Here is a 24078-nt window from a genome sequence, read left to right as displayed (position 1 = left end):
GTCTAGGGTGCCAGGATATCTGCTCCTATAGGCTCCTGTGATGTACATCTGGGTCTGATTGGATATAAAATTTGCCTACATTTTAGCACATCCTACTTAGAGTAACACTGACAGTGTGGGAAATGTGTTAAATAGCCTTTTAAGAGAATTATGTAAACTACTTAGAAGCCACTGGAAGCACTAAAGAGCAAAAGGGCAGAACCACAACCTCAAACTGCAAATACTGATTGGTTGACCATTTTCACAAATGACATGATGGACAGAATACTCATCTATTAATATCTTAGCACTAGACCCTGATATAAAGCATCAGTACGGTGTCAGTCCAAGCTCACAAGGATATTTATTGCATTTGTTCGTAGCAGCGATACTTGTGAGTCCTTGTGAATGTATTGTGTCAATACTAATTAAATAACCACTATAGCAAAAAAAAAAAAAATGATAAAATAAAAATATATACATACAAACTGTACATTTCTACCAGAGTAAAATGCACTGTACTTTATGTTTTCCTATGTTGCTGTCACTTACAGTAGGTAGAACAAGTGATTTGCATATGGCCCATTTTGTGAATCAACCCCAATGTTTGGAGTTACACGTCATTAACTGACTGAGAGACTAGACTAGGGGTTAACTAGATATGTGCTTTGCCATTTCTAATCATGAGCTTAACACAGTATGTAACAAAACATCCATGCTAAAAACACATACACTATAACGTGCTATCTTACCAGTGCTTGTTTGTTTGCTGGTCAGGAATGCTTTTATTCTCTCAAAAAATGCCCTTTGTACATCGCCTGGATATCTTTCATAGTATTTGTTACATCCAGCCACTCTGCAAATGGGAAACAAAGCAGATACCATGAGAAGCTATGAAGTGACAGGACACATTTAAAAAGCAGTTACCCAAGGTTACTTAGCTGTGCTGGCTAAGTACTCCCTTCTGTGGGTATTTAAGAACCCCTTGACAAATTTACTGTCCATAATTCTAAGGCCCCGTTTACACTTAATCAATTGCTGTCAGTTACAACTGAAAAGACAACTGATTTTTAAAGTAATGTCCATGTTTTCCTATCGCACAGTTTACACACACTTAACACGTTTTAACTGAAATCTTTTTCACAATGCACTGCTATGGAAAAAAAAAATGTGTACCAACTGATTAAGTTTAAATGGGGCCTTAGGCATGCTCCATAACTAAGTTTCAAACATTTCCTTATGTTTTTTTTATTAACTATAAATGCATATTCAGGTTTATTTATAAATGATTCATCATCTTTTTAACATTATAAATAACTGCAAAGCATTGACTAGGAACGGTTCAAAAACCCACCGGGCCCAACTTAAAGTGTAACTGAGATATCATAATAAAAATAACAAATAATAAAAAGATTTATACTTACCTGGGGCTTCCTCCAGCCATGAGCACCAATATGTCCCTTGCCGTCGTCCCGAGTGCCTCAGCTCAGCCACAATCAGTCCTGGTAATCTGGCTGAGTCGCGGCAGTTGGCTCTTCTGTGCATGCACAGCCCCTCCGCGCATGCACTAAAGAGCCGACTGGCGTGACTGAGCCAGTTATCACTACTGATTGCGGCTAAATGGAGACACTTGGGGACACATCGCTGCTTATGGGGCTGAAGGAAGCAAATCTTTTTATTATGACGTCTAAGGTTTCCTTTAAGAACTCCCTGCCCCTGGGGTACACATGTGTTTCTACTTTAATGCAGGGATTTGGGGAAGTGTCGCTTGGCCTCTACTGTTCTTCCTACTTTATGTGTCACATAGACACACCTGACTGATCCATTCAACAGCTGAATCCCAGGAGGAGATAAAAGAAGTTCTACTGTAGTGGCATGCACATTAGGTCCATGAAATAGTTATTCTGGCCAGTACTGTGTTTCTATACACTGTTTATCCCCTTCATCGACCTTACTGCCATTATAATTTACCTCATTCGTTTTTGAGACTAGTAGGTCATTTGGCATCAGCTGATCAGGGAGTTTAGACAAAGACAGTAACAAGTTCTGCAGGTTAGCTAGTACGCAAGTGGGGCTTTAAATCATGGCCCATATTTGTTCATCTTTCACTAGAAATATATATGACAGATGGATTCCTTCTGCTTCATAGGACTAAAGCCTGGTACTAACATTACATTTTTTATTGGACAATGACTGGCCAATCTTATCACCTCCATGTAGCATGGAGGGACAACAGATTGTGAATACTATGAACATATTGTGTAAGTGAGCTCTCATAGTACACGGATGTGTGTACCAAGTTTAAATCTAGCCATGCACAGATTGAGGCCTCTTGCACACTACATGCGATTCCAATTTTTTTTTTTTATACGATCCGATTTTTGAAAACTTAGCAGCATGCAGTACTTTTTTAATTGGAATCAAAAATTGGATCGTATAAAAAATTGGAATCGCATGTAGTGTGCAAGAGGCCTGAGGGTGGCTAAATCAGACAATTGATTGATTAATTCCGGACTGGAAACTAACTAGGGAATTATTAGAAGTTTACCACTTTGAACCAGTGCCTTATGGTAAACCTGTTTGTAGATCAGGCTTGAGGTGAGAAATCAGATCACTTGCAGATTGAACCTGTTTAAAATATCAGTGCACACACCAACACAGACAATTTCAGATGGATCACATATTGGACTCCATACAGCCCACCAGTATTTTCATACTTACACGAAAGCAAATGATGAGCAGCTCATGCTAAGAGGCAACTTTTGAATCTGTTCCACATTAAGGGCTGGAAGGAACGGGGTAAGTAAAACCCCAAAATAATCAGACCACTGACTATCTGTGAAGGTGGCAAATTGACTTGAGACGATGTTGAAGATGGTAGTAAAAAAGGAGGAAGCAATGGTGGCATCCGGCAAGGAAACTAATTTATTCTGTAGATGAGAAGTAAAAGCCATCAGTAAAAATTATACATACAATCAGCACCTAAATATTGCAAACTTTAAGAAAAAAATCAACAGGTCTAAGTGTTACTGTACTGAAAACTCTAGTTTTTTTATCTAGCATTTCTACTTTTTAATAGAGGTTAATAGGGAACTATCCCCCCCGCCCCTACTCACATTATTTTCTTATTTGATGCAGCTATTCCATAGAAATCCATGGTGCAAACAAAAATGGTTAATTTTTGAATTAATTGTGTCATCCCTGAGCTAAGCTGCTTCCTTTTTCTCCTTTTATTGCCTTTAACGCATTTGTATTTCAACCTGGGTGCCCCTTTCCCACTGTTTATATTTATCCCTTTGGAAAAGTTTCCTACTTTAGAGCACAGGGGAAGTAGCTGGCATGGTTAGTTTTGCATTTACAAGAAAATATTGGCTTTAATGGCTTATACCCCTACCCATTTTTTTCTTGACTATCTCAAGTTGGTGAAGATGCAATGGGGGAGGTGTTTGAACAGCTCATAGACTGCTGTTCAGTCTAATCAGGCTTCATCTCATTAGCACAGGACAACAGCAGTGTAAACCCAGCCAGAGAGGTAATAAAAAAAATGAATAGTGAAAAAATGATTTACCAGTTTGTGCAAAACTTTGTGAATTAGAGATTATTTATGATATATTCCACACATATAAACAAAATAAAATTAAGTGTTTACTCGAACACCTACAGAAACACATAACAGTATACTACTAGTACTGCAATGAAGACTATCACTAATACATAACAGAATACTAGTGTTGCAATCAGGGGCGTAACTAGAAAACACTGGGCCCCTCTGCAAAACCTTGGATCCCCCCCTCACTTTCTGCACAGGTTAACTGAGAACCAATGTTATTCAATTGGCTAGTGCACACTTTAATGTGTTTTTCCCATGCAGATAAAGACTGACAGCAGTGAAGCACTGCACACATTTTCTCTCTCAATTACATTAGCTTCTGTGATAAAACGTGCATGTTTACACACATAGTGTGCAGAAAACACACAGAAAACCGACAGACAAATGAGCACCCAGCCTTAGCAGTGCATTTCTGTGCAGGTAGATTTGGGCGCAGCCGGCACCACCATAGACTGTAATAGGAATTACAGCTATAGCATGCTCAGTGAGTAACGTCGGCTCCGTCAGAAGACGGAGCCGAAATTGCTTTTAAAACACTATAATTTGATTTCATTATATCATTCCCCACTATCCATGGCGGCCTGGGGGGGAAATAGTAATGAACACGGCCCGGACTTTTGCAGAAGCAGGATCAGCCTGCGCCCAAGTCTGCCGGCGCCGATTTCAAATGTATGCTATTACACCCACTCTGTCCTCCTCTGATGGAGCAGAATTAGCTCTGCAGACTTCTCCAGCATCACTACAGTACAGAGCAATTGGGAAGGGGTAGATAGGTTGGGGCTGTGTACACAAGACCCTGCTGCACACTGAATAGGGACTGTCTACTCATCTTTGTCTGCTGAACAGATGCAGTCATTAGAACAATTGTGCAGACAGCAGAAAGCTTTTTCTCTCCATGCCCTTAGTTGTCAGTCTCTCAGCACAGGGAAAAGAAACTTCTCCCCCACGGGCCCCCTACAGCATCTTCTCCTCCCACGGACCCCCCCTGTGGCTGCATCGCTTGCATCCCCTGTTGTTATGCCACTGACTGCAATGTAGACTATCACTAATACATAACAGTATACTAGTAATACAATGAAGACAGTCACTTACCGTATCTGCATTGGATTTGAAAGCACGGAGAAATCCATCTAACTGTGTAAAGGTGTAGCTTGACATTATGCTAGTAACCTGGGTGGCTTTGCTTTGATCAAAGATGGCATTTTCATCGAAGCACACGGTGGCTACCTGTGCGGAACTTAGTGAAGAAAGTGCTGACATCTGCAGGTAGAAAATACATCGACCAATTAAAAGCAAAGGAAAACCCCAACTTGTACTATTTTTATTTGAATACATTTTATTGATGAGGTAAAAAACATTGAAAAAGTAAAATCTCTTTAGTCATAACAGTATGTCCAATTGGAGTTGACCTCTTCCAATCCATATTTGCAATCAACCACGCATCCTCCAGCACTTACTTTTTCCGGTGTGCTGGAGACGATGTGGGTGATCGCAAAAACCCACCAGCTTCAGGGATCCGAAGGTTCTCTACCTCCTTGCTCCAGATCAAGGAGCAACCATTCTCACGCCCCCCCCCCCTTCTTTCCCCACCCACGCAAACACACACACGTGTGCCAGTGTAATTTTGTGGTGCTGGAGAGGACTTTTGGCCGACACTTTGCTCCTAATAGGGAGAGTCTGTGTCAGACTCAAATCCAGCAATTGGGCCCCTTCAGACAGATCAAATGTGCCCAGAGATGGATTAATATGTAATAGGGCCCTAGGCAAGGTAGTAGATTTGGAGACCCCTTGTGATCCTTTTGGTAAGCTGAAGTAGAGAGAGGTCAACGAAGGTGGCAGGTGGACCCCATTGACACCCACTAGGCCCCAAGCACCTGCCTAGGTTGCCTGGTGGATGATCCTGCTCTAAATGTGCCCACGTAATGTTTATATTAGGATGGGATTGACGGTGAACAATGTGTAGGACTTCATTTGGCACATTGATTTGAAGAGGCTAATGCTGTGCCGGATTGTATCCAGCAACAGTGCCACATACAGCAGCCATTAAAGCGCTGAGTCCAACATAGGAGCACAAATGGTTAAAGGAGATCTCTTAGAAGTGTCATTGGACTGTGCATTGACTAGAAATAACATTTGCACTTTATACCTTTTCCCTAAAAAAATGCCATTTACTGCAGATCTCCAAAGCCTGATACACAGGAGCCAAAATTCCTTTCCAACTAACAAACTACATAATCAAATTGATTGTCTATTGACTCAAGGACAATTCTTTAGACCGGTAAATAAGCATTTAATGAGTTGTTAAGCAATCTGATGGTGCTGTGCAAATCAGTCAGTGGAACAGAAGTCGCTCCATGTGGACATGCAAATTACTGATCAATATAATGTGACATGAATAGGAGATCTGATTAGACATATTGGGATTAAAAGATCCAGAGGCATCTGAGCCATTAGGGAGCAATAAATTCTTGCCTAGAGCGACAGGAGGAGGGAAGGGCGCTACTGCACTGAGTAGTGAGAGAAGAAATGCCTCTCAGCTCACTCAGGTATCAATTTACACAGCAGCAGCAGCGGCAGCAGCAGCAGCGCCTGACTCGACTCATAACTGATTTACTGACTGATTCATTCATTTCCTTCAGCTCAATGATTCAAAGAACCACAGTAATGAATGAGTCAGTGAGAGAAGGCACTCATCCTAGTCAGGGATCCGAGTACAGCATCAGCTCCTGAGTCCTGAGATTCATTCAGTCCCTCTCTCTCTGCTACTGGTAACTGCGTGGAAGTAGAGACTGTATAGCAACCAGGCATTGACTGCCCCCCAGGCCGCCTTTCATTCAGTGATTTAGGGTTGGTCCTGTGTCTGGTGTATACAGGTTTGTTGTTGTAAGGCATTGTAAAACACTAGGCTAGCTGATAAAAGTGCAATTAGAGTGCAGGCAAGCTGGTAAATATACACCATGATGCAGAGGAGGGTCCTTGGGAAAAAATCTGTCTGGTCTCTCCCCATTGTTAAAATGACTGCATGGGCAGATAAGGTGTTAAACAGGTTGAAAAGTTTTGACAGTCCCTAGACTCCAGGAGGGCTTTCTGACTTGTGAGAGAGACTGGCAGGGACAGCAGTCCTATTACCGGCAACTACTCTCTGTGTAATGTGGGACTGCAATACAGATTAGCTCTCTGCTCCATCTCAGGCTATTCTCAGTCTCACTCCACTCCTCCTATCTCTGGGCTAGTGCACGACACAATCGCAATAGCAATCGCTAGTAATTCACGAATGCGACTTTGTGAAGCGATTTTTGAAAGAATCGCTCCAATAAATGCTACCTGCAGCATGTTTACGATTTTAAAAAATCACAGCACTGCTGTGGGAAAACCCTGATAGGGTAACATTAGCCCAGAGCTTTTCAAATTGCTGTAAATTTGAAAAGCGCTCTGAAGCACTCTTGGTGTGCACCAGCCTTCTTCATTCACCTTTGTTTCCCTCTTTCCCTAATGCTGGGTGTCTGTGTCTTCTTGTCATACAGGAAAGCTAAATAAAAGTGCAATCCTGGTGAGGCAAATATCTTCTTCCCTCTCTTTCAGCTTTTCTCTCCTCATTATTTCTCTGCATAAGGGATCAGACACACTATAAGGTAGTGAAAACCGGGATTAGTAGAGATGGTGGTGAAGGGGAGGACATAGGTAGGTGTATGTGGGGGGGAAGGGGGGCGTGGGGGGATTGGCCTTGAGGGAATTACAGTTGCCATACTTCTGTTGACTCGACAGCCGATCGATCAACCGTTTTGATATTAGCAAATCGGATAAAAAATTTTGGGTGGAAATTGGTTGAATGTATCAATCTGAGATGTTGGGAAATCTCGGGCCAATGTGGTTGTCAGGTGCGATAATCATGGAGTGCGATAACCACGAATTATAGACAAGATGGAAACCCCGGCCCAGAACCGGCCTTTGGGGGTGGCAAGTGGGGCAATCGCCCCAGGCCCCGCACCTGAAGAGGCCCCGCACCCTCTGCGGCGGTGGGGAGAGCGGGCATAGTAGTTAAAACTCACGTGTCTTCCTCCGATCCTCACAGCTACCATCTATTTCCTCTCCCAGCATCTGTGTATTGGTAACAGCGCCCCCTATGATGACATGACCACATGTAACCACAGGGGGAGCTGTTACCAATACACAGATGCTGGGAGAGGAAATAGATGGTAGCAGTGAGGATCGGAGGAAGACACGTGAGTTTTAACTACTATTCCCTCTCCCCAGCGATGCAGCCACCTTCATATCTAACCTGTACTGCGGGGCACCTACCTATCTAATCTATACTGCAGGCACCTATCTAATCTGTACTGCAGGCACCTATCTAATCTATTCTGCGGATCACCTATCTATCTAATCTGTACTGCAGGCACCTATCTATCTAATCTGTACTGCAGGCACCTATCTAATCTATACTGCAGGCACCTACCTAATCTATACTGCGGAGCACCTATCTATCTAATCTATACTGCAGGCACCTATCTAATCTATGCTGCAGTCACCTATCTAATCTATACTGCGGGGCACCTACCTATCTAACCTATACTGCAGGCACCTATCCAACCTATACTGCAGGGCACCTACCTATCTAATCTATACTGCGGGCACCTACCTAACCTATACTGGAGGCACCTACCTATCTAACCTATTCAGAGTGTGTGCTTCCAGAGTGTGTGCTTCCACAGTGTGTGTGTGTGTGTGTGTGTGTGTGTGTGTGTGTGTATGTGTGTGTATGTGTGTGTGTATCCACAGCATATGTCTCTAGGCCCCGCATATGACACTCGCCCCAGGCCCCGCGTACTCTAAGGCCACCTCTGCGTTGTCCCTCAAAATGTATTGTGCCCCCCTGATGCCTGTACTTTACCTGTCACACTGTTCACAGAGTGTCCTTGCTGTATTTCCGCATTGGCACTCCACATGATTACTGGCATATACGACATGGGGTGAGTGTGTGACATAATTTGGGCTGAGGCTGCCATGATAACTGGCCTCTAGTCTGTGTTTCCCCCCAGGCCAGAAGGTCCCAGTCCTCCCCTGGTAGCAGCATAGTGTGTGTGTGTGTATAGTGTATGTCTACTGTGTGCTGTGTATAGTGTGCTCTGTGTGTGCGTGTGTATATTGTGTGTGTGTATTGTGTAGTGTGTGTGTGTATATAGTGTGTCTGTGTACTGTGTATAGTGTGTATGTTGTGTGCGGTGGGTGTGTGTGTACTGTGTGCGTGTGTATAGTGTGTGTGTGTGTGTGTGTGTGTGTACTGTGTGTGGTGTGTGTGAGTGGATACCGCAATAAGTATATTTTATGGTGAAACGCTCTGCTGCATTACAACTACTTTCTGGTGAACCCATGCCGCAATAAGTGTATTTTGTGGTGAAACGCTGCTGCATTATGATTTTCGGGGCTTTGGGGGCAGGGTTCACCACAGGAGTGGTGTTCACCACGAGGGGTGGGGGGTATGGGGCTGGGGGCAATCACGGGGGGTGGGGGCGCCACAGGATTTCTCGCCTGGAGTGACAAAATGGCTAGAGACGCCCCTGAAAAGATCAGATGGACAAGCCATTGTATACAGGAATCCAACATTCGGGCCCAGTCACACTTGTGTGCATTACAAGCGATTTCAGCATCGCTGAAAATCGCTAGCGTTTTGAAAAACGCTTGTACAATGAAAAGTATATGGGGTGTTTTCATCTAAGCAATTTGCTGAAATGCAAATGCGTTGCCTGCAGCATTTTCTGAGCGATTAGCGTTTCAATGTTAAGTATAGGAGCACAGCTACTGTAAATTGCTCTGGAAGTGCTGGCCTGTTCACAATCAACAGAGTTTTTCCAGCAATTTTACCCATCAAACCTTGCAGTTTACCCACAAAATACCTCTTTTTCCTGTGCAGATGTCATTTCCTGTTTATGGAAGACTTAGACACAGCTTATTGAAGTAGAAATCGCAAAACACTGATCGCTGAAAAAATGCTGAAAAGACGCTTTCTGTACAGTGAAAAATCGCTGGAAAATCTCTAGGAAAAAACACTGGAAAACGCCAGAAAATCACTCAGCGTTTCCAATTGCGTTTAGTGATTTCTAGTATGAATGGGCCCTTCTTATCTGATCAGTCACAGATTGGGACATCAATCAGAATGATCGATTGCCCAAAGGTCTGACTGGGGATCTGCTAGAATGTACCCAGCCATTAGGACTCTGTTTGGACTAGTCTGGAGGTATCACCACAACCAAATGCATTGCACTACAGTTCAAATGACAAGAAGATAATCTTTAAAGGTCACCCGAGGTAAAAATAAACAAATGAAATAAACAATTATATCTTTCTTCCGTCTCCTAAAAATGACTTTTTGTGATATTCACAGTTTTATTTTATGTTTAAATCTACTTTTTAAGTTTTTACTGTTTTATTGTTTTTGCTCAATGACACATTCATAGAAGTATGCCAGAGCTAAAATCTATGAACTATTGACCCTTTTAATTTCTTTCCTGCTCTCAGAAGCCATTTTCTGCTAGGAAAGTGTTTTATAGTTGTAATTTCTCATCAGTGAGGGTCACACTGTAGTCACTTCCTGTCTGAGTCAGGACTGAGTCAGCCACTTACATTCCTGACATTTAACTCTTTCAGGCAGAGAAAGAAAAACAAGAAACACAACATAGTTATTTGTGTGCTAGGCACTGTACATACACATGTCTATCTTATCATGTCACATGTCACCTCGGGTATCCTTTAAACATAAAAGGATGGCTGAGGGAAGAAGTTATTAGACAACTAAACAGAAATTATGAAAATGTTTTCTCACACAGCTATGAAAAGGCTCAGTCCAAACACAGGCCATTCAGTGTTGTCACTATATTCCTGGTATGTACAGCACATCACAGGTGAGCCTCTGGTTTTAGAAATGTTTCTCTTGTCTCTACTAGGGATGCTTATTCGGAATCCGAGGAAATACAATTTCCACATTTCCGATCGCAAATCTGTATTTCCGCATCGGAATACGTAACACAGAAATACTAATGTGGAATTTTGCCGAAATGTGAAAATTCTGCTTACCAATAAGCAGTAACTTTAAGCCAATCAGAAGACTCACAATAATTAAGACAATCAGAGAATGTGGACTTTAAGAAAAAATGTTGGCGGAAAATCCTCATTACCAATATTCGGTAATTTTAAGCCAATCAGAAGACTCAGAAAGTTGGAATGAATTGGCCACTCAGATAATGCGTTTTTTTGCAGAACTCCGCTTACCGATATACGGTAATTTTAAGCCAATCAGAACTTTAGAAGACTTACATGATGAATGAGTCACATAATGCAAAAAATGTTGGCAGAAAATGTACATCAGAATGTGGAACTATGCGGAATGCGGAAAGCGGTAGTGGTAATTGGCGTTGGCGGTAAGTGGAATTTCTGTGGAAGGGGTAATTGGGATTTCCGACCATCCCTAGTCTCTAACCAGCCACCAGCAAGCAGAAAATGACATTAAGGCCTAGTGCACACCAGAGCGGTTCTGCTGCGGTTTGCGATCCGCTTGCGGGTGCGGATCCGCTAGGGTAATGTATTTCAATGGGCTGGTGCACACCAGAGCGGGAGGCGTTTTGCAGAAACGCATACTCCCAGGCTGCTGCAGATTTTGGATTGCGGATGCGTTTCTGCCTCAATGTTAAGTATAGGAAAAACGCAAACCGCTCTGAAAAACGGCACTTCAGGGCGGTTTGCCAGGCGTTTTTTGTTACAGTAGCTGTTCAGTAACAGCTTTACTGTAACAATACATGAAATCTACTACGCCAAAAACGCTTTACAAAAACGCAAAATGCTAGCTGAAACGCTACAGAAAAAGAAGAAAAAGCGTTTCAAAATCTGCTAGCATTTTGCGGATCTGCTAGCGGTTTTTGGTGTGCACCAGGCCTGAGTCAGATAAAACTCAAATTTTATCTATGGTGTAAAACATTAAACACAGCATAAAACTAATAGGAAAAAAAATGGTATAAAAGATTATGAAGCTGATGGAAGCTACTACTGGAAGGGTTAATAGTCATTCTTTTACTTCACTTATAAGCTAATTGATAAGAGTGCTGTTCAGCACACTGAAATGATCAGATTGCATTTAGCTAATACTGAACTATGTAAACAATGCAGAAAATCTTCCACTGCATCCAGGGGGAAATCAGGGAACTTGCTCTACTTTGTTTGCACCGCAATTAGTGGATTACAAGACAATCTGATAATGTGCACTGCAACATGCAATTTTTTTTTAAATTAGCTTTAGTGCAGCATAAACATGCTTTTCAGTGACATAATACCAGTCATTTCTTTGTTTGCTCAGTTTAATGTTTTAGAGCAAAAATGTAATTTTCAGTTTCTACCACTAAAATAGGCTACCCCAAGTTTACTTAAACAGAAGCCCAAAAAAAATGATATAATGAATTGGTTGTGTAGTACAGATTATTACTAGAACATTAGAAGCAAATAAATATTCTCGCATTTTTATTTTCAGCTATATAGTGTTTTCTATAACATTGCGTCATTCTCTAATATTTGGCTTCAGAAGAGGAGCTCTCTGCCACTTTGAAAGTTGTGGAGCTCAGTGGCTGTTTTGCATAGATAAATGAAGTTTCTCTTAACTCTTCCTGTACTGGAAACAATATTAGACTTATGCCTCTGCTCCTAATGTTTTATATCTTATCTGTACTGCACATACAAATCATTATATCATAATTTTTTTTCCCGATTCAGTGTCTCTTTAAAGCCTGTCTAGCTGATATAACTAGAGGATAGCACACCTTGGAGTTTTCTTCAACCTTAGAGACTCAACTCCTGGCACAAATGTTTCCAGTTCCTGTGCAGTTCCTTAGTGGCTGAGTTATTTTCTATCTGTGTAGAAGCCCATGGATTGGCTGAAGTCAAATCAGTTTAAAGCCTCTTTTAGATGGGAGGCTGAGCTGCACACTTGTCAGGCAGTTCAGTGTCCCATCTGCCACCCACAGGCGCCATTCAGATGCATTTAAAATGCAGCCAAATGGCAGTGTTTGTAATACCACCCTTGTCAGTGCTTGACAAGCGGTGGTGTTACTGCATAGCAGAAAACGCCATGTAGCATCAGGTGGGGGTGGTGCCGCCGGTACAAAGAGCTAACAAGAGCGCAGCTGGTGCAGGAGAGCAGCTGACAGGCGGAGAATTCATTGCTCATCTGCTGCCCAAATGAAAGAGCCTTAATGTGTACTTATAAGCATGCCTAAATTGTCAATGATGAGCAATGATGTGCCTCACATGGCACTAACTCTCAAGTGCCTAATAGTAAATATGGCCCTGGCTATTATAGGAAATGTCTTCCTGTTGTTATTTATGAGGTCTAATACAGTCACCATAAACACATACCCCACTGAAGCTTGGATTCATGGATTTGAACTGAGCTACAGTAAAATAGGGAGCAAATCGGCCGAACTTGTTTATTGTGGCTTCACTACTTTCTGCACCCCCTTGAAGACAGAAACCTGCAAGAGACAAAAAAACAAAACAAAAAACATTCACTAGTACGAACGAGCAAATTATTTGTAGCTTTAAAGCAGAACTATACTTTCTAGATCAAACGTTTCTGCATACAGTAAGTCTTCAGCTAGAGCAAACTCAGGAAAGGGTAAAGAAAAGTCTATTTTATCCTGTTCTAAAGACATGATACGAAAACTGGGTAAATAAAAAATCCTTTCAGTATTCATGGAAACAATTACTAGTAGCAATGAGATATTGCAGTTCAGTCTGGCCACGTGATCTGGCCACATGGAAAACAATACTGCTATTTTTGGTATCAGAATTAAGCCTTGAGGCCTCTTTCACACTGGGACGTTTTCATTGCGCTGCGTTACCCTTTTTTACCGAAGGGTAACGCTAAAGCAATGAAATTCTATAAGACATCTCATACCTCCCGTGAAGTCCCCAATTTAACCACTTGCCGACCGCACGCTTATACCGTGCGTCGGCAAAGTGGCAGCTGCAGGACCAGCGACGCAGTACTGCGTCGCCAGCTGCAGGCTGATTAATCAGGAAGCAGCCGCTCGCGCGAGCGGCTGCTTCCTGTCAATTCACGGCGGGGGGCTCCGTGAATAGCCTGCGGGCCGCCGATGGTGGCTCGCAGGCTAAATGTAAACACAAGCGGAAATAATCCGCTTTGTTTACATTGTACGGCGCTGCTGCGCAGCAGCGCCGTAAGGCAGATCGGCGATCCCCGGCCAATCAGCGGCCGGGGATCGCCGCCATGTGACAGGGGACGTCCTGTCACTGGCTGCACAGGACGGATAGCGTCCTGTGCAGCCCGGATCACCAGGGAGGGGACAGGTAGGAGAGGGAGGGGGGAATTTCGCCGCGGAGGGGGGCTTTGAGGTGTCCCCCCCGCTAAATGCCTGCAGGCAGGAGCGATCAGACCCCCCCTGCACATCATCCCCATAGGGGGGAAAAAAGGAGGGCGATCTGATCGCTCTGTGTGCCCTCTGATCTGTGCTGGGGGCTGCAGAGCCCACCCAGCACAGATCCCATTAAACAGCGCTGGTCCTTAAGGGGGGGTAAAGGGTGGGTCCTCAAGTGGTTAATGCAACAACAACAGCGTGTTATCGGCAACCACCCGCGGTGACATGCATTGACCGGAAGTTGTGTAAGTCTATGGCGCCAAGATATTTTAAACTGTTTGCCGTTCGCGTCGGGCATGCGCGGTAACATGTTTTGTCAATACACTTCCTTGCACTTTGTATTTCTGCCACAGGAAGTGAGGGCTGGAGAGTCTCACTTCTGACTTGGCATGCAGCCAGATTAGAGATTATCACGCAATGCCGCTGAAATCTCTAAAGGCCATTTTTAACGTTATGGTGGGATACGACCATTCTATCGCACCGCACCTATAATGCCGGTTTCTAGTGTGAAACCGGCCTAAATGACAATTGTAACAAGAGGGATATGGAGGCTGCCATATTTATTTAATTTTAAACAATACCAGTTACCTGGCAGTCCTGCTAATCCTTTGCCCCTAATGCTTTCAACCATAGACCCTGAACAAGCATGCAGCAGATTAGGTGCTTCTGACATTATTGTAAGATCTGACAAGATTAGCCACATGCTTGTTTTTGGGTGCTATTCAGACACTACTGCAGCCAAATAGATCAGCAGTGCTGCCAGGCAACTGGTATTGTTTAATCAGAAAATAAATATGGCAACGTCCATATTCAAATGTCCTTTAATCCTGAGCCTGACTCGTGTTAGCCGCCGGAAGGTCTGTGCAGAGTGCTATGCGCAGAGGCGTTTTAACTCGCCTCCACTGGGATCCAGACACCATCCGCCATTCACCTTCCAGTCCCCGGAGGCTCTGCATCCCTCAGGTGAGATTGCAGTTTGTCATCATGACAACAGATGGCGATCTCACTACAGGATTACAGCGCCACCCGGCGGACGTAGGGAGAATTACAGCACTGGATCCCATGGAAGTGAGTAACGGGCAGGGGCTGATTTTTTCCTGGTTTTAGGGTCTAAAAGCCTGCAAAAAATTGCACCGCTTTCAGGCTCTAAAATCCAGAAAGAATCATACTGCCAGGGCGGATTAAAGAAAACTTTTTTTTATGGAAGGTATTATTTGTTTGTGAAGGTTATTAGCAGAAAAACAAAGAAAAACCATGAACACTCCCAAGTAGTAAACGAGACAGTCTATGTGGGGTTCCTACCAGTCCCACACAGAGATGAAGAGCAAATAGCCAAGGAATGATAATACAGTTAAATAATGGTGCTGGTGGTGTGGGCTGGGCCGGATTTCTGGAAAGGCTACAAAGGTCCAGGCCTTGGGCGGCTGCAACCTAAAGTTGCACCTGAACATGGAAAATAGGAGTTGCTATATATGACAGAGGAGACTGAAATGAGGAACACGTGAAAAAAAGGGAAACTGATGCTCAAGGGAGCTGTTCATGAAAGAAAGGGGCTGCTGTACTTGGATGATACACATGGAAGAGGGGGCTGCACATGGAATGGGAGGGGCTGCTGCACAAGAAAGGGTAGCCACAACATACTTGGCCTAGGGCCGCAAAAAGTATAAATCCGGCCTTGGGTGTGAGAGTGTATTTGTACGGGACAGTAACAAATGAGCATGTAAACCTGTAACTACTCCCAAAAACTAAAAGAAGATTGACTGACTAGTGAAATAGTTCCCCATTTGAACATACCTGTAGAGGTCTGATGTTTTGTGACAAAAGCATTGACAGAGTTGAACAGGCTGTTCTTAGTATCTTCTGAGTATTTATCGAAAACATTATTCAGCTGGCTGTTACTGAAACACACAACAGAAGCAGAGCATAAGTACACTATTGTCATATTATCAGAATCGTCAGTATGCATTTTTTCTCTGTCATTGTACTCTAATTCTGGAAATCATTATATCATTGTTGTAACAACCCAACATGCAATTGCTCTGAAAACCAATGTGTAGTTATCTTGTATCCCAAGCAGTGACAATCTAATTACACTTACGCCAAATTTTGCGTAACTTTTTGCATTTACGCTTATACTTAATTACGATTTGTAAATTCAATTGATTTCGTAGTGATTCATAATGTTGCCAAAAATTTTGCGTAATTTTTGCGTAATTTCATGCCGACTTCAGCAGTGAATAGCAAAGCCCCCATACATTAGTGACACAAAAATTGCTACATATGTTAAGGAGAATAGTGGGTACAAGTAAAAAAAAACACTTTTCCAAAAAGACCTTGTAGTTTTTGGGAAGATCAATTTTAAAAATGCAAGGAAAAAATGTTTTTTAAACAAAAAAAATGACAGTATAACCACTTAAGCCTATCTGGACGAACATTCTCGTCCAGATAGGCTGCGCGCACTCCCGTGGGCCACGCTCCCGCTGCCAGCTGTTAGCCCAGCGATCAATGAATGGGATTATAGATCAAATTCATTGATCGAAGCCCCCGCAGAAAAACCGACAGCCTCTTATCAGAGGCAGCGGTTTTTCTGAGTTACAAAATGTTTCCCGTCCTAATGCTTCCTGGAAGCATACGATCACGCTTCCAGGATTTTTTGACATCGGCCATCTTGTGGCCAAATAATGAAACTACACCCACATCCATTTTTTTTATTAAATAAATACATTTTTTACATTTAAAATTAGCTGTTTAACTCCTACAACAAAAATTACCCAAATCAAATTTTTCATAAAAAAAATTACAATAAAAAAAAAACCAAAACCATAAATAGTTACCTAAGGGTCTGAACTTTTTAAATATGCATGTCAAAGGAGTATATTAATATAATTTTTTTTAATTATGGGCTTGTAAATAGTGATGGACGCAAATTGAAAAAAATGCACCTTTATTTCCAAAGAAAATATTGGCGCCATACATTGTGATAGGGACATAATTTAAATGGTGTAATAAGCGGGACAAATGGGCAAATAAAATACATGGGTTTCAATTACGGTAGTATGTATTAAATTCAAACTATAATGGCCAAAAACTGAGAAATAATGATTTTTTTTTCCATTTCTTTCCTAATATTCCTGTTAAAATTGATTTAGAATAAATTAATTCTTAGCAAAATGTATCACCCAAAGAAAGCCTAATTGGTGGCAGAAAAAAACAAGTTTAGTGATAAAGTTATTGGCAAATGAATGGGAGGTGAAAGTTGCTCAGATGCAAAAAATAAACAACCCTGTGGGCTTAAGTGGTTAAAAACCATTTTTCTTTTCATATTTAAAATCATATTTCTCAAAAACTACAATGTCTTTTTGAAAAATTCTTTTTTGACTTGTACCCAATATTCTCCTTAACATAAGTACCCATTTTGGTAGCAATAGCATGTATATGGGCTTTGCTATTAACTGCTAAATTTGGCAGAAAATTTTCGCGAAATTGTGCAAAAATTATGCGGAAATTTACGCGAAATTATGAAATACTACTATAACATATGAAATTAATTACGATTTTCCCTGAAATTTCACATTACAATGCATAAATGCGAATTCTCGATGCAAAATTTCACATATGCGAAATTTCAGCCCACCACTGATCCCAAGAGCCAATTGATTTGGATTTTCTAAAGCTTGTACACATGCTAGATAGCACTTCGCCAAGGAGATCATTCAGTGCCATTGAGGCTGAGGCATTTAATGCATGAGGGCCAAGAGCTAGGTACAAACCCTTTCCTTGGCCAAGAAAATTGTTCCTGATCACCTCAGACAAAAGTCTAGGGCCAGTATAGTCAAGGCTAGGCTGAGGGATTGGCATGGGAGGCACCTGCCCATGAGAATAAATGTTTGAAATAACAGTTTACATTCTTCCTCATTCCTAGTTTGGTGGCTCAAATTTTGGACTCAATCCCTTAGGCAACCAATTGAGGGACCAAATGCTGCACAGTCCCCTCACTCAGCTATAGCCGAGTGGGACATCTGTTGCTATGGAGACAAAAGATGTAATGATGTGTGACACTAGATGGAGCAGCAGTCGCTATCGTTTAGAGATCCAACATTCCTGATCTTGATCCAAGCTTGAGGGACACCTGTAGTGTACACACAATCAATTCCAACTAGTGTGTGCACACCTTATTTGTAGCTTTAGGCTACTACAGACTATCATGATTAGCATGACATGGGTTAGTTCTGAACAGTGAAAATGATGTTCTGTAGAAGAAGGAGGAGGGGACATAGCATGCCTACTCTTCCTTGTGTGCTGATGGACGTGACCCAGCTGTGGGTACAGTATTTTCACACAAAAAAAATACTATTATTTGGGCATCCCACTGCCTGCCATCCTCCTTCCTACTCCACTGACCAGAATAGCCAAGCAACGTGTCTATACAGCAATTGTTCATAAAACTGACATACAAAACAATCACCAATGATTGTACCAGAAGACAGTTACTGAGCATCTGTACAAGTGTGAGAGTTCTCTTAAAGCACACCTGAAGTCAGAGGGATATGGAGGCTGACATATTTATTTCTTTTAAACAATAAGCATTGTCTGGCTGTCCTGCCGATCCTCTGCCTCTGCTTATTTTAGTCATAGACCCTGAACAAGCTTGCAGATCAGGTTCTCTGACTGAAGTCTAACTGTATTAGCTGCATGCATGTTTCAGGAGTGAAATAAATAGCCAGATTTACCGTAAGGCACTGTAGGCACGTGGCTACAGGCGCCTGATAATAGAAAGGTGGCTCACTCCCCCCCCCAAGTGCCTTCTTACTGCCTTACCTACGCAGAGTCCTGATGAGAGTGTAAATGAGAGGTTACTCAACAAGCTCTTGGCATTCCACTGACGAGATCTCTCTTCAGTCAGGGGCACTTCTAGCTACTTAATACTGTACTGAGGTTCCTCTAGCTATCTAATACTTGGGGGCATCACTAGCTACTTATTATTTATGGTACTCTTAGCTACCTAATACCAAGGGGCTCCTGTAGCTACCTATGGTGGGCAAGGGAAGTAAGGGAGAAGTGACAGCTGGGCCAGTCCAGACCAGGGTGCCCTTTAATAAGTATGCTCACTGGTCAGGCTGCCATTGATCCCTGAACTCCATCGCTGTACTGTGCCCAATTTCTATGATTAACACCCCCCCACCCAAAAAAATTAATTTCAAAACTGTACACATAAATTAACACACAAGTTACATATCACAAACGTACAGTGTGCTGAATGCACTGCAATCTGCATTTTCCAACAAGGTGGACATGTCGTCAGCATTTAAACCAAGGAACAGTGGATACAGCTGAACTTTTAGCAGAGTGTCCCAGTCAGTAGAGGAAAGTTGAGACAGAGAACTGCTGAGAGCAGAAATACTTGCAGCCAGGATCTTACTGCTGATAACAACTGAAGTCACCTGGACATTTTGCTGTAAGAAAAAAAGAACAAAAAAAAAAAAAGTTGAGAGGGATTGTAGTGTAAATATTTGTATGTACTGTAAAACAAAAGAATTTTTTTTTATTATCCATAAAATCCGAACTTAGGCTGGGTGCACACTAGGGGAAATCAAGGCCATTTTGCTGATTTGGTTCAAATGCAGAGAGCCAGGCATGCAATTTATTAATCGTTGACCGCGATTGAGCAATTTTGTTTATATTCGGTTTTGTTCCCTTAATTTTTAAGCATTTGCTTTGTGGGGAAAAAAATGCAAGCATTCAAGGTTTTTTTCCGCACATTGCATGTGTTTCAAAAGCCATGAGTTCTATGTGAAGTCTTAAAGTATCTGAGTATTTTTAGTTAACTAGAATGATATGCCTACAATGTAGGCACTGATCAACCATGCAATATTATTGCAATATTGTTTTTAACTGTTCTTTTGGCAAAACAGCTTTTTGTCTGTGCAGAAGCTCCATATTCAGCTGATATCATATAAATTACTTTTTAAAGGGAACCTAAATGGAAACAATAAAACAAGGTTCACTAACCTAGGGCTTCTACCAGCCCCCTGCAGCTGCCCTGTGCCCACGCCGTCACTCACCGATCCTCCGGTCCCCCACTGCCACTTAGTTTTGTTCATGCTGACTAGCCAGTCGATGGCCACTGCGCCCATGCAGCTCTGGCCACGTGAGTCCTTGATCACGCTCTCGCCGCCTGCTGCGTCCTGCGCATTCGCAGAACAAGAAAATGTGGATGGCCACTGTGCCTGTGAGGCCCTGGCCACGTCCATCCTCGAGGTAAGTGAACCTTTTTTTTTAATTCAATTTAGGTTCCCTTTAAGGTCACTTTTCCATGGATGGATGAAGTGCCCGTTTGTTGAGCAGTTCAGCTGCCCGGCTACTGACCACAAGCACCATAGTATAGAATGTTTGGGAGGGCCCAATGTAAAACTTGCACTGGGCCCAAAGCTCCTTGCACTGGGCCCAAAGCTACACCACTGCTTGCAGGTGCAATCTTTTTAGACAGTTTAGTCTGTGTCCCTCCTTTTTGACGTCTCAACAGCTTTCTGATACTAAACCATGCACCGACGTAAGTCCTGCTCACAGAGCCTGTAATAGATCCCTCGGCCAGACTCCTCCATGTCATGTTACCTCATTTTTACATCAAGATCTTTAGATACATGAAGCCAAAAAACAGGTAACAATTGGCTACTCCTCTTGCTTAGTTTTATGAACTGTGCCTGAAGTGGTTTCATAAACAGCTCAGTTGCATAGTGGACAGCGCTTTCCCTTTGCAGATCTGGATTCATAGATTTAAATATTGTCCAGAACGCTATCTGCATGGAGTTTGTATCGTCTCCCTGTCTTTTTATAGAGTTTCCAATTTCTTTCAAAAGCATACTCAGATAATTCCCCCCCCCCCCCCCCATTGATTGTCCTTAGACCACAATAAGGTCATCAGACTTTAGGATTTGATTGTGAGACCCTCTGAGGGATACTTAGTGACATGACTACTACTAATCTATAAAGTGATACGGAAGATGTCACGATAATCAAAACAGTTGTCACAAAAACGGTGTCGTACCATTTTCAAGGTGGAACTGAATGAATCCAGGAATTCACTGACACTGGTGCTATCGTACTGCTGCACCTTCGCTGCAACTTGGCAAGCAGTTTCCTCATTGTTGATGGAGGCCACGATCACTTCAGCCACTTGGCTAGGATTCAAATTAGTGAGTACTTCAACCTGAAAGAAAACATCAGATTATGAGGAAGTGCTAAAGATAAGAAAGACACTGGAAGAGATAGGAGAATGCTTTTCTCTTCATACTCACAAGCTGTACTGAGGGGTTCCATAATGAGAAGTCGGTAACATTTCCATCCTTAGAAAAGCTGCCAATGTAATCCTGAAGCCAGACTTGTGGATTGTCGGTGAGCTTTCCACACTTAACTCCTGCAACATAAGAAACTTCAAATTATATTCTGCTAGTTTGTTTAAACATTACCCATATAAAAAAAAAATATATATAAATGTGTCAAATGTTCATTGCCTACATCCTAAATCCGGCCATATACTATACAGCTGCACCGCCAATCGGCACTGTGATCAACCTTGCGAACAACGTCACCAAGAATGGCCATTGCGGATGGTGTAATGTTGTTTGTGGGTTGATTGCGGTGCTGATGGAAGACACAGTTTTTGCTTAATTAGCTGCTTTTGTCTAATGGAATGTTTAATTGGGCAAAAAAAAAATGTGTACAGGAAGAAACATTTCTTGACATCTCTCCCTCCATCATATTCCTAGTTTTACTATCATGACTTGCCAGAGAATATGCATCCATGTATTCTTCATTTGGTCCAACCATTCTCAAGCTAGTCATACACAATGCAAGTTTTTATTCAATTAGATCTTTCAGTCAATAAAAACAGTGAGTCAAGTGAAATTTCATTAAATACTGGGACCTAATTGCTTGCTGTATCGATCAAAACTGAATTGGGAAAGGCTGTTCTTTTTAAGTGGACCTGAACTCTTGCACAGGACAGAAGGAAAACAGAGAAATGCACCTTGTGTGTATTTAAAGAGTTTAGCCTGTCTAATAATTAGAGATGGTTTGAACCTAAGATTTTGGGTTCGCGGACCGTGGTTGCGAACTTCCGCAAAAGTCTGAGAACCGGTGAGCTTGGGCAAACCACAATAGACTTCAATGGGCAGGCAAACTTTAAAAACTACAAACACTGTTTCTGGCCACAAAAGTAATGGAAAAGATGTTTCAAGGGGTCTAACACCTGGAGGGGAGCATGGCGGAGTGGGATACTCACCAAATGTCCCTGGGAAAATTACGGATTTGACGCAGAGCACGGTTATAATCCCTAAAGGGCAGAAATCACATTGTATTCCTAAATTGAAGGCATTAAGTGCTTGAAAACATCTTGCGTGTGTATACAGGATCAGGTAGTGTAAGTAGTGTATTGCTTCACACTGACAGACCAAACTCACTGTGTAACGCACCGCAAACAGCTATTTGTGTAGTAATGGCTGTGCTGGTGCACACAATGGCGAGAGTGCTATGATATAGTTCATTCAATCACAGATACAGTGAAAAGGTATGCACTGGTATAATAAAGTGTGCTGTCACACAGGTACAGAGGAAAGGTATGCAGTGGTATAATAGAGTGTGCTGTTACACAGGTACAGAGGAAAGGTATGCACTAGTATAGTAGAGTGTGCTGCCAGTGGTGGGACTACAAATCCCAGCTTGCCTGGCAACTGTCCATAGGCTGTATCTATATGCAGTGCCACGCACAAAGACAGCTATGCTTTAGTAATTTAAATCACAAATGCAGTGAAAAGATATGCAATGGTATGGTAATACAGTGTGCTGCCAGTGTCGGACTACAAATCCCAGCTGGCTTGGCTGGCAACTGTCTACGGGCTCTATCTATGCAGTGTCACCCACAAAGACAACTATGCTTTAGTAAGTAAAATCACAAACACTGTGAAAGGATATGCAATGGTATGGTAATACAGTGTGCTGGCAGTGTGGGACTACAAATCCCAGCTGGCCTGGCTGGCAACTGGCTGTGAGCTCTGTCTATGCAGTGTCACCTACAAAGACAACTATGCTTTAGTAAGTTAAATCACAAATGCAATGAAAAGATATGCAGTGGTATGGTAATACAGTATGCTGCCAGTGTGGAACTACAAATCCTAGCTGGCCGGGCTGACAACTGTCTGTGGGCTTTATCTATGCAGTATCACCCACAAAGAAAGCTATGCTTGGTAATACAGAGTGTGCTGGGCCTGGCACAGTGCAGCAACTAGGCCCAGCTGCGACAGGGCTGTGTCTATGCCTGTCTGTGGTAACACACACACACACAAAAAAACAGATCAGAAGAATATTAGCTCTCAGAAGAGCTTTGGTGGGGTGCTTTCAGCAACAACATTGAGTGAGGATCAAGCTAACAACATCCTAACTAACACTTTCCTTAGCTCCAAATGTCTCTCTCTTCCTCTCACTATAGCAAGATCAGCAGAGTAAGAACATGGCCTAAGCGGGGAGCATATATTTCAGCAGAGCCGTACGTCATTGTCCTGAGACGTACGGCAGATCAGAGGAGCTGTAACAACACTAATGTGCAGTTGGGTGAATCCTCTCCCAAACATCAAAGGGGGAGATTACAACTACAGATGAAACGTCTGATAAGGCAGCCTCCTCCTGCAGAATGGAATGTGCTGGTTCAGCGTCGCTTAACTTTCTGTGGCGACGGGACTCCAGCACTGATTTAGGGTAAAGCAATATTGAAACAGAGTTTTATTCAGCCACAATACAAGTCTTACCCATTGCTATAATTGCACAGATTTTACATTGAATAATAATATAAGCATAATTTAGCCATAGTGCCCCTTTAACTGACAGAGAAAACAAAATCTTTTAGAAGCACTGAATACAGCCTTAATGTGTACCAGAAACGTAGATTACGAAAGATTTGATACTTACCCAGGGCTTTCCTCCAGCCCCATAAACACGTGTGAGTCCCACGCCGTCCTCTTGCGGTCTGTCATTCAGCCACAATCAGCCCTGGTGACTGGTTTACTCACATCATTCTGG

The 24078-nt window shown here is 42.5% G+C and overlaps 1 protein-coding gene across 1 annotated transcript in view; it reads right to left on the bottom strand.

The window, feature by feature from the left end:
- Window positions 1-24078, bottom strand: part of LOC137524388 (uncharacterized) — a 173901-nt gene that overhangs the window by 29382 nt on the left and 120441 nt on the right. Inside the window, exons 38-45 of the mRNA XM_068244164.1 lie at window positions 21303-21421; window positions 21053-21214; window positions 19255-19460; window positions 15802-15905; window positions 12986-13101; window positions 4682-4849; window positions 2701-2909; window positions 732-835 (exon numbers count right to left, since the gene is read on the bottom strand). Coding sequence (XP_068100265.1) covers window positions 732-835; window positions 2701-2909; window positions 4682-4849; window positions 12986-13101; window positions 15802-15905; window positions 19255-19460; window positions 21053-21214; window positions 21303-21421 — 1188 coding nt within the window. The remainder of the gene's footprint in view (window positions 1-731; window positions 836-2700; window positions 2910-4681; window positions 4850-12985; window positions 13102-15801; window positions 15906-19254; window positions 19461-21052; window positions 21215-21302; window positions 21422-24078) is intronic.

Source organism: Hyperolius riggenbachi, chromosome 7 (genome assembly GCF_040937935.1).
Source record: "Hyperolius riggenbachi isolate aHypRig1 chromosome 7, aHypRig1.pri, whole genome shotgun sequence".
Classification (NCBI taxonomy): domain Eukaryota; kingdom Metazoa; phylum Chordata; class Amphibia; order Anura; family Hyperoliidae; genus Hyperolius; species Hyperolius riggenbachi.
This window is presented reverse-complemented; position numbering and strand designations above follow the sequence as displayed.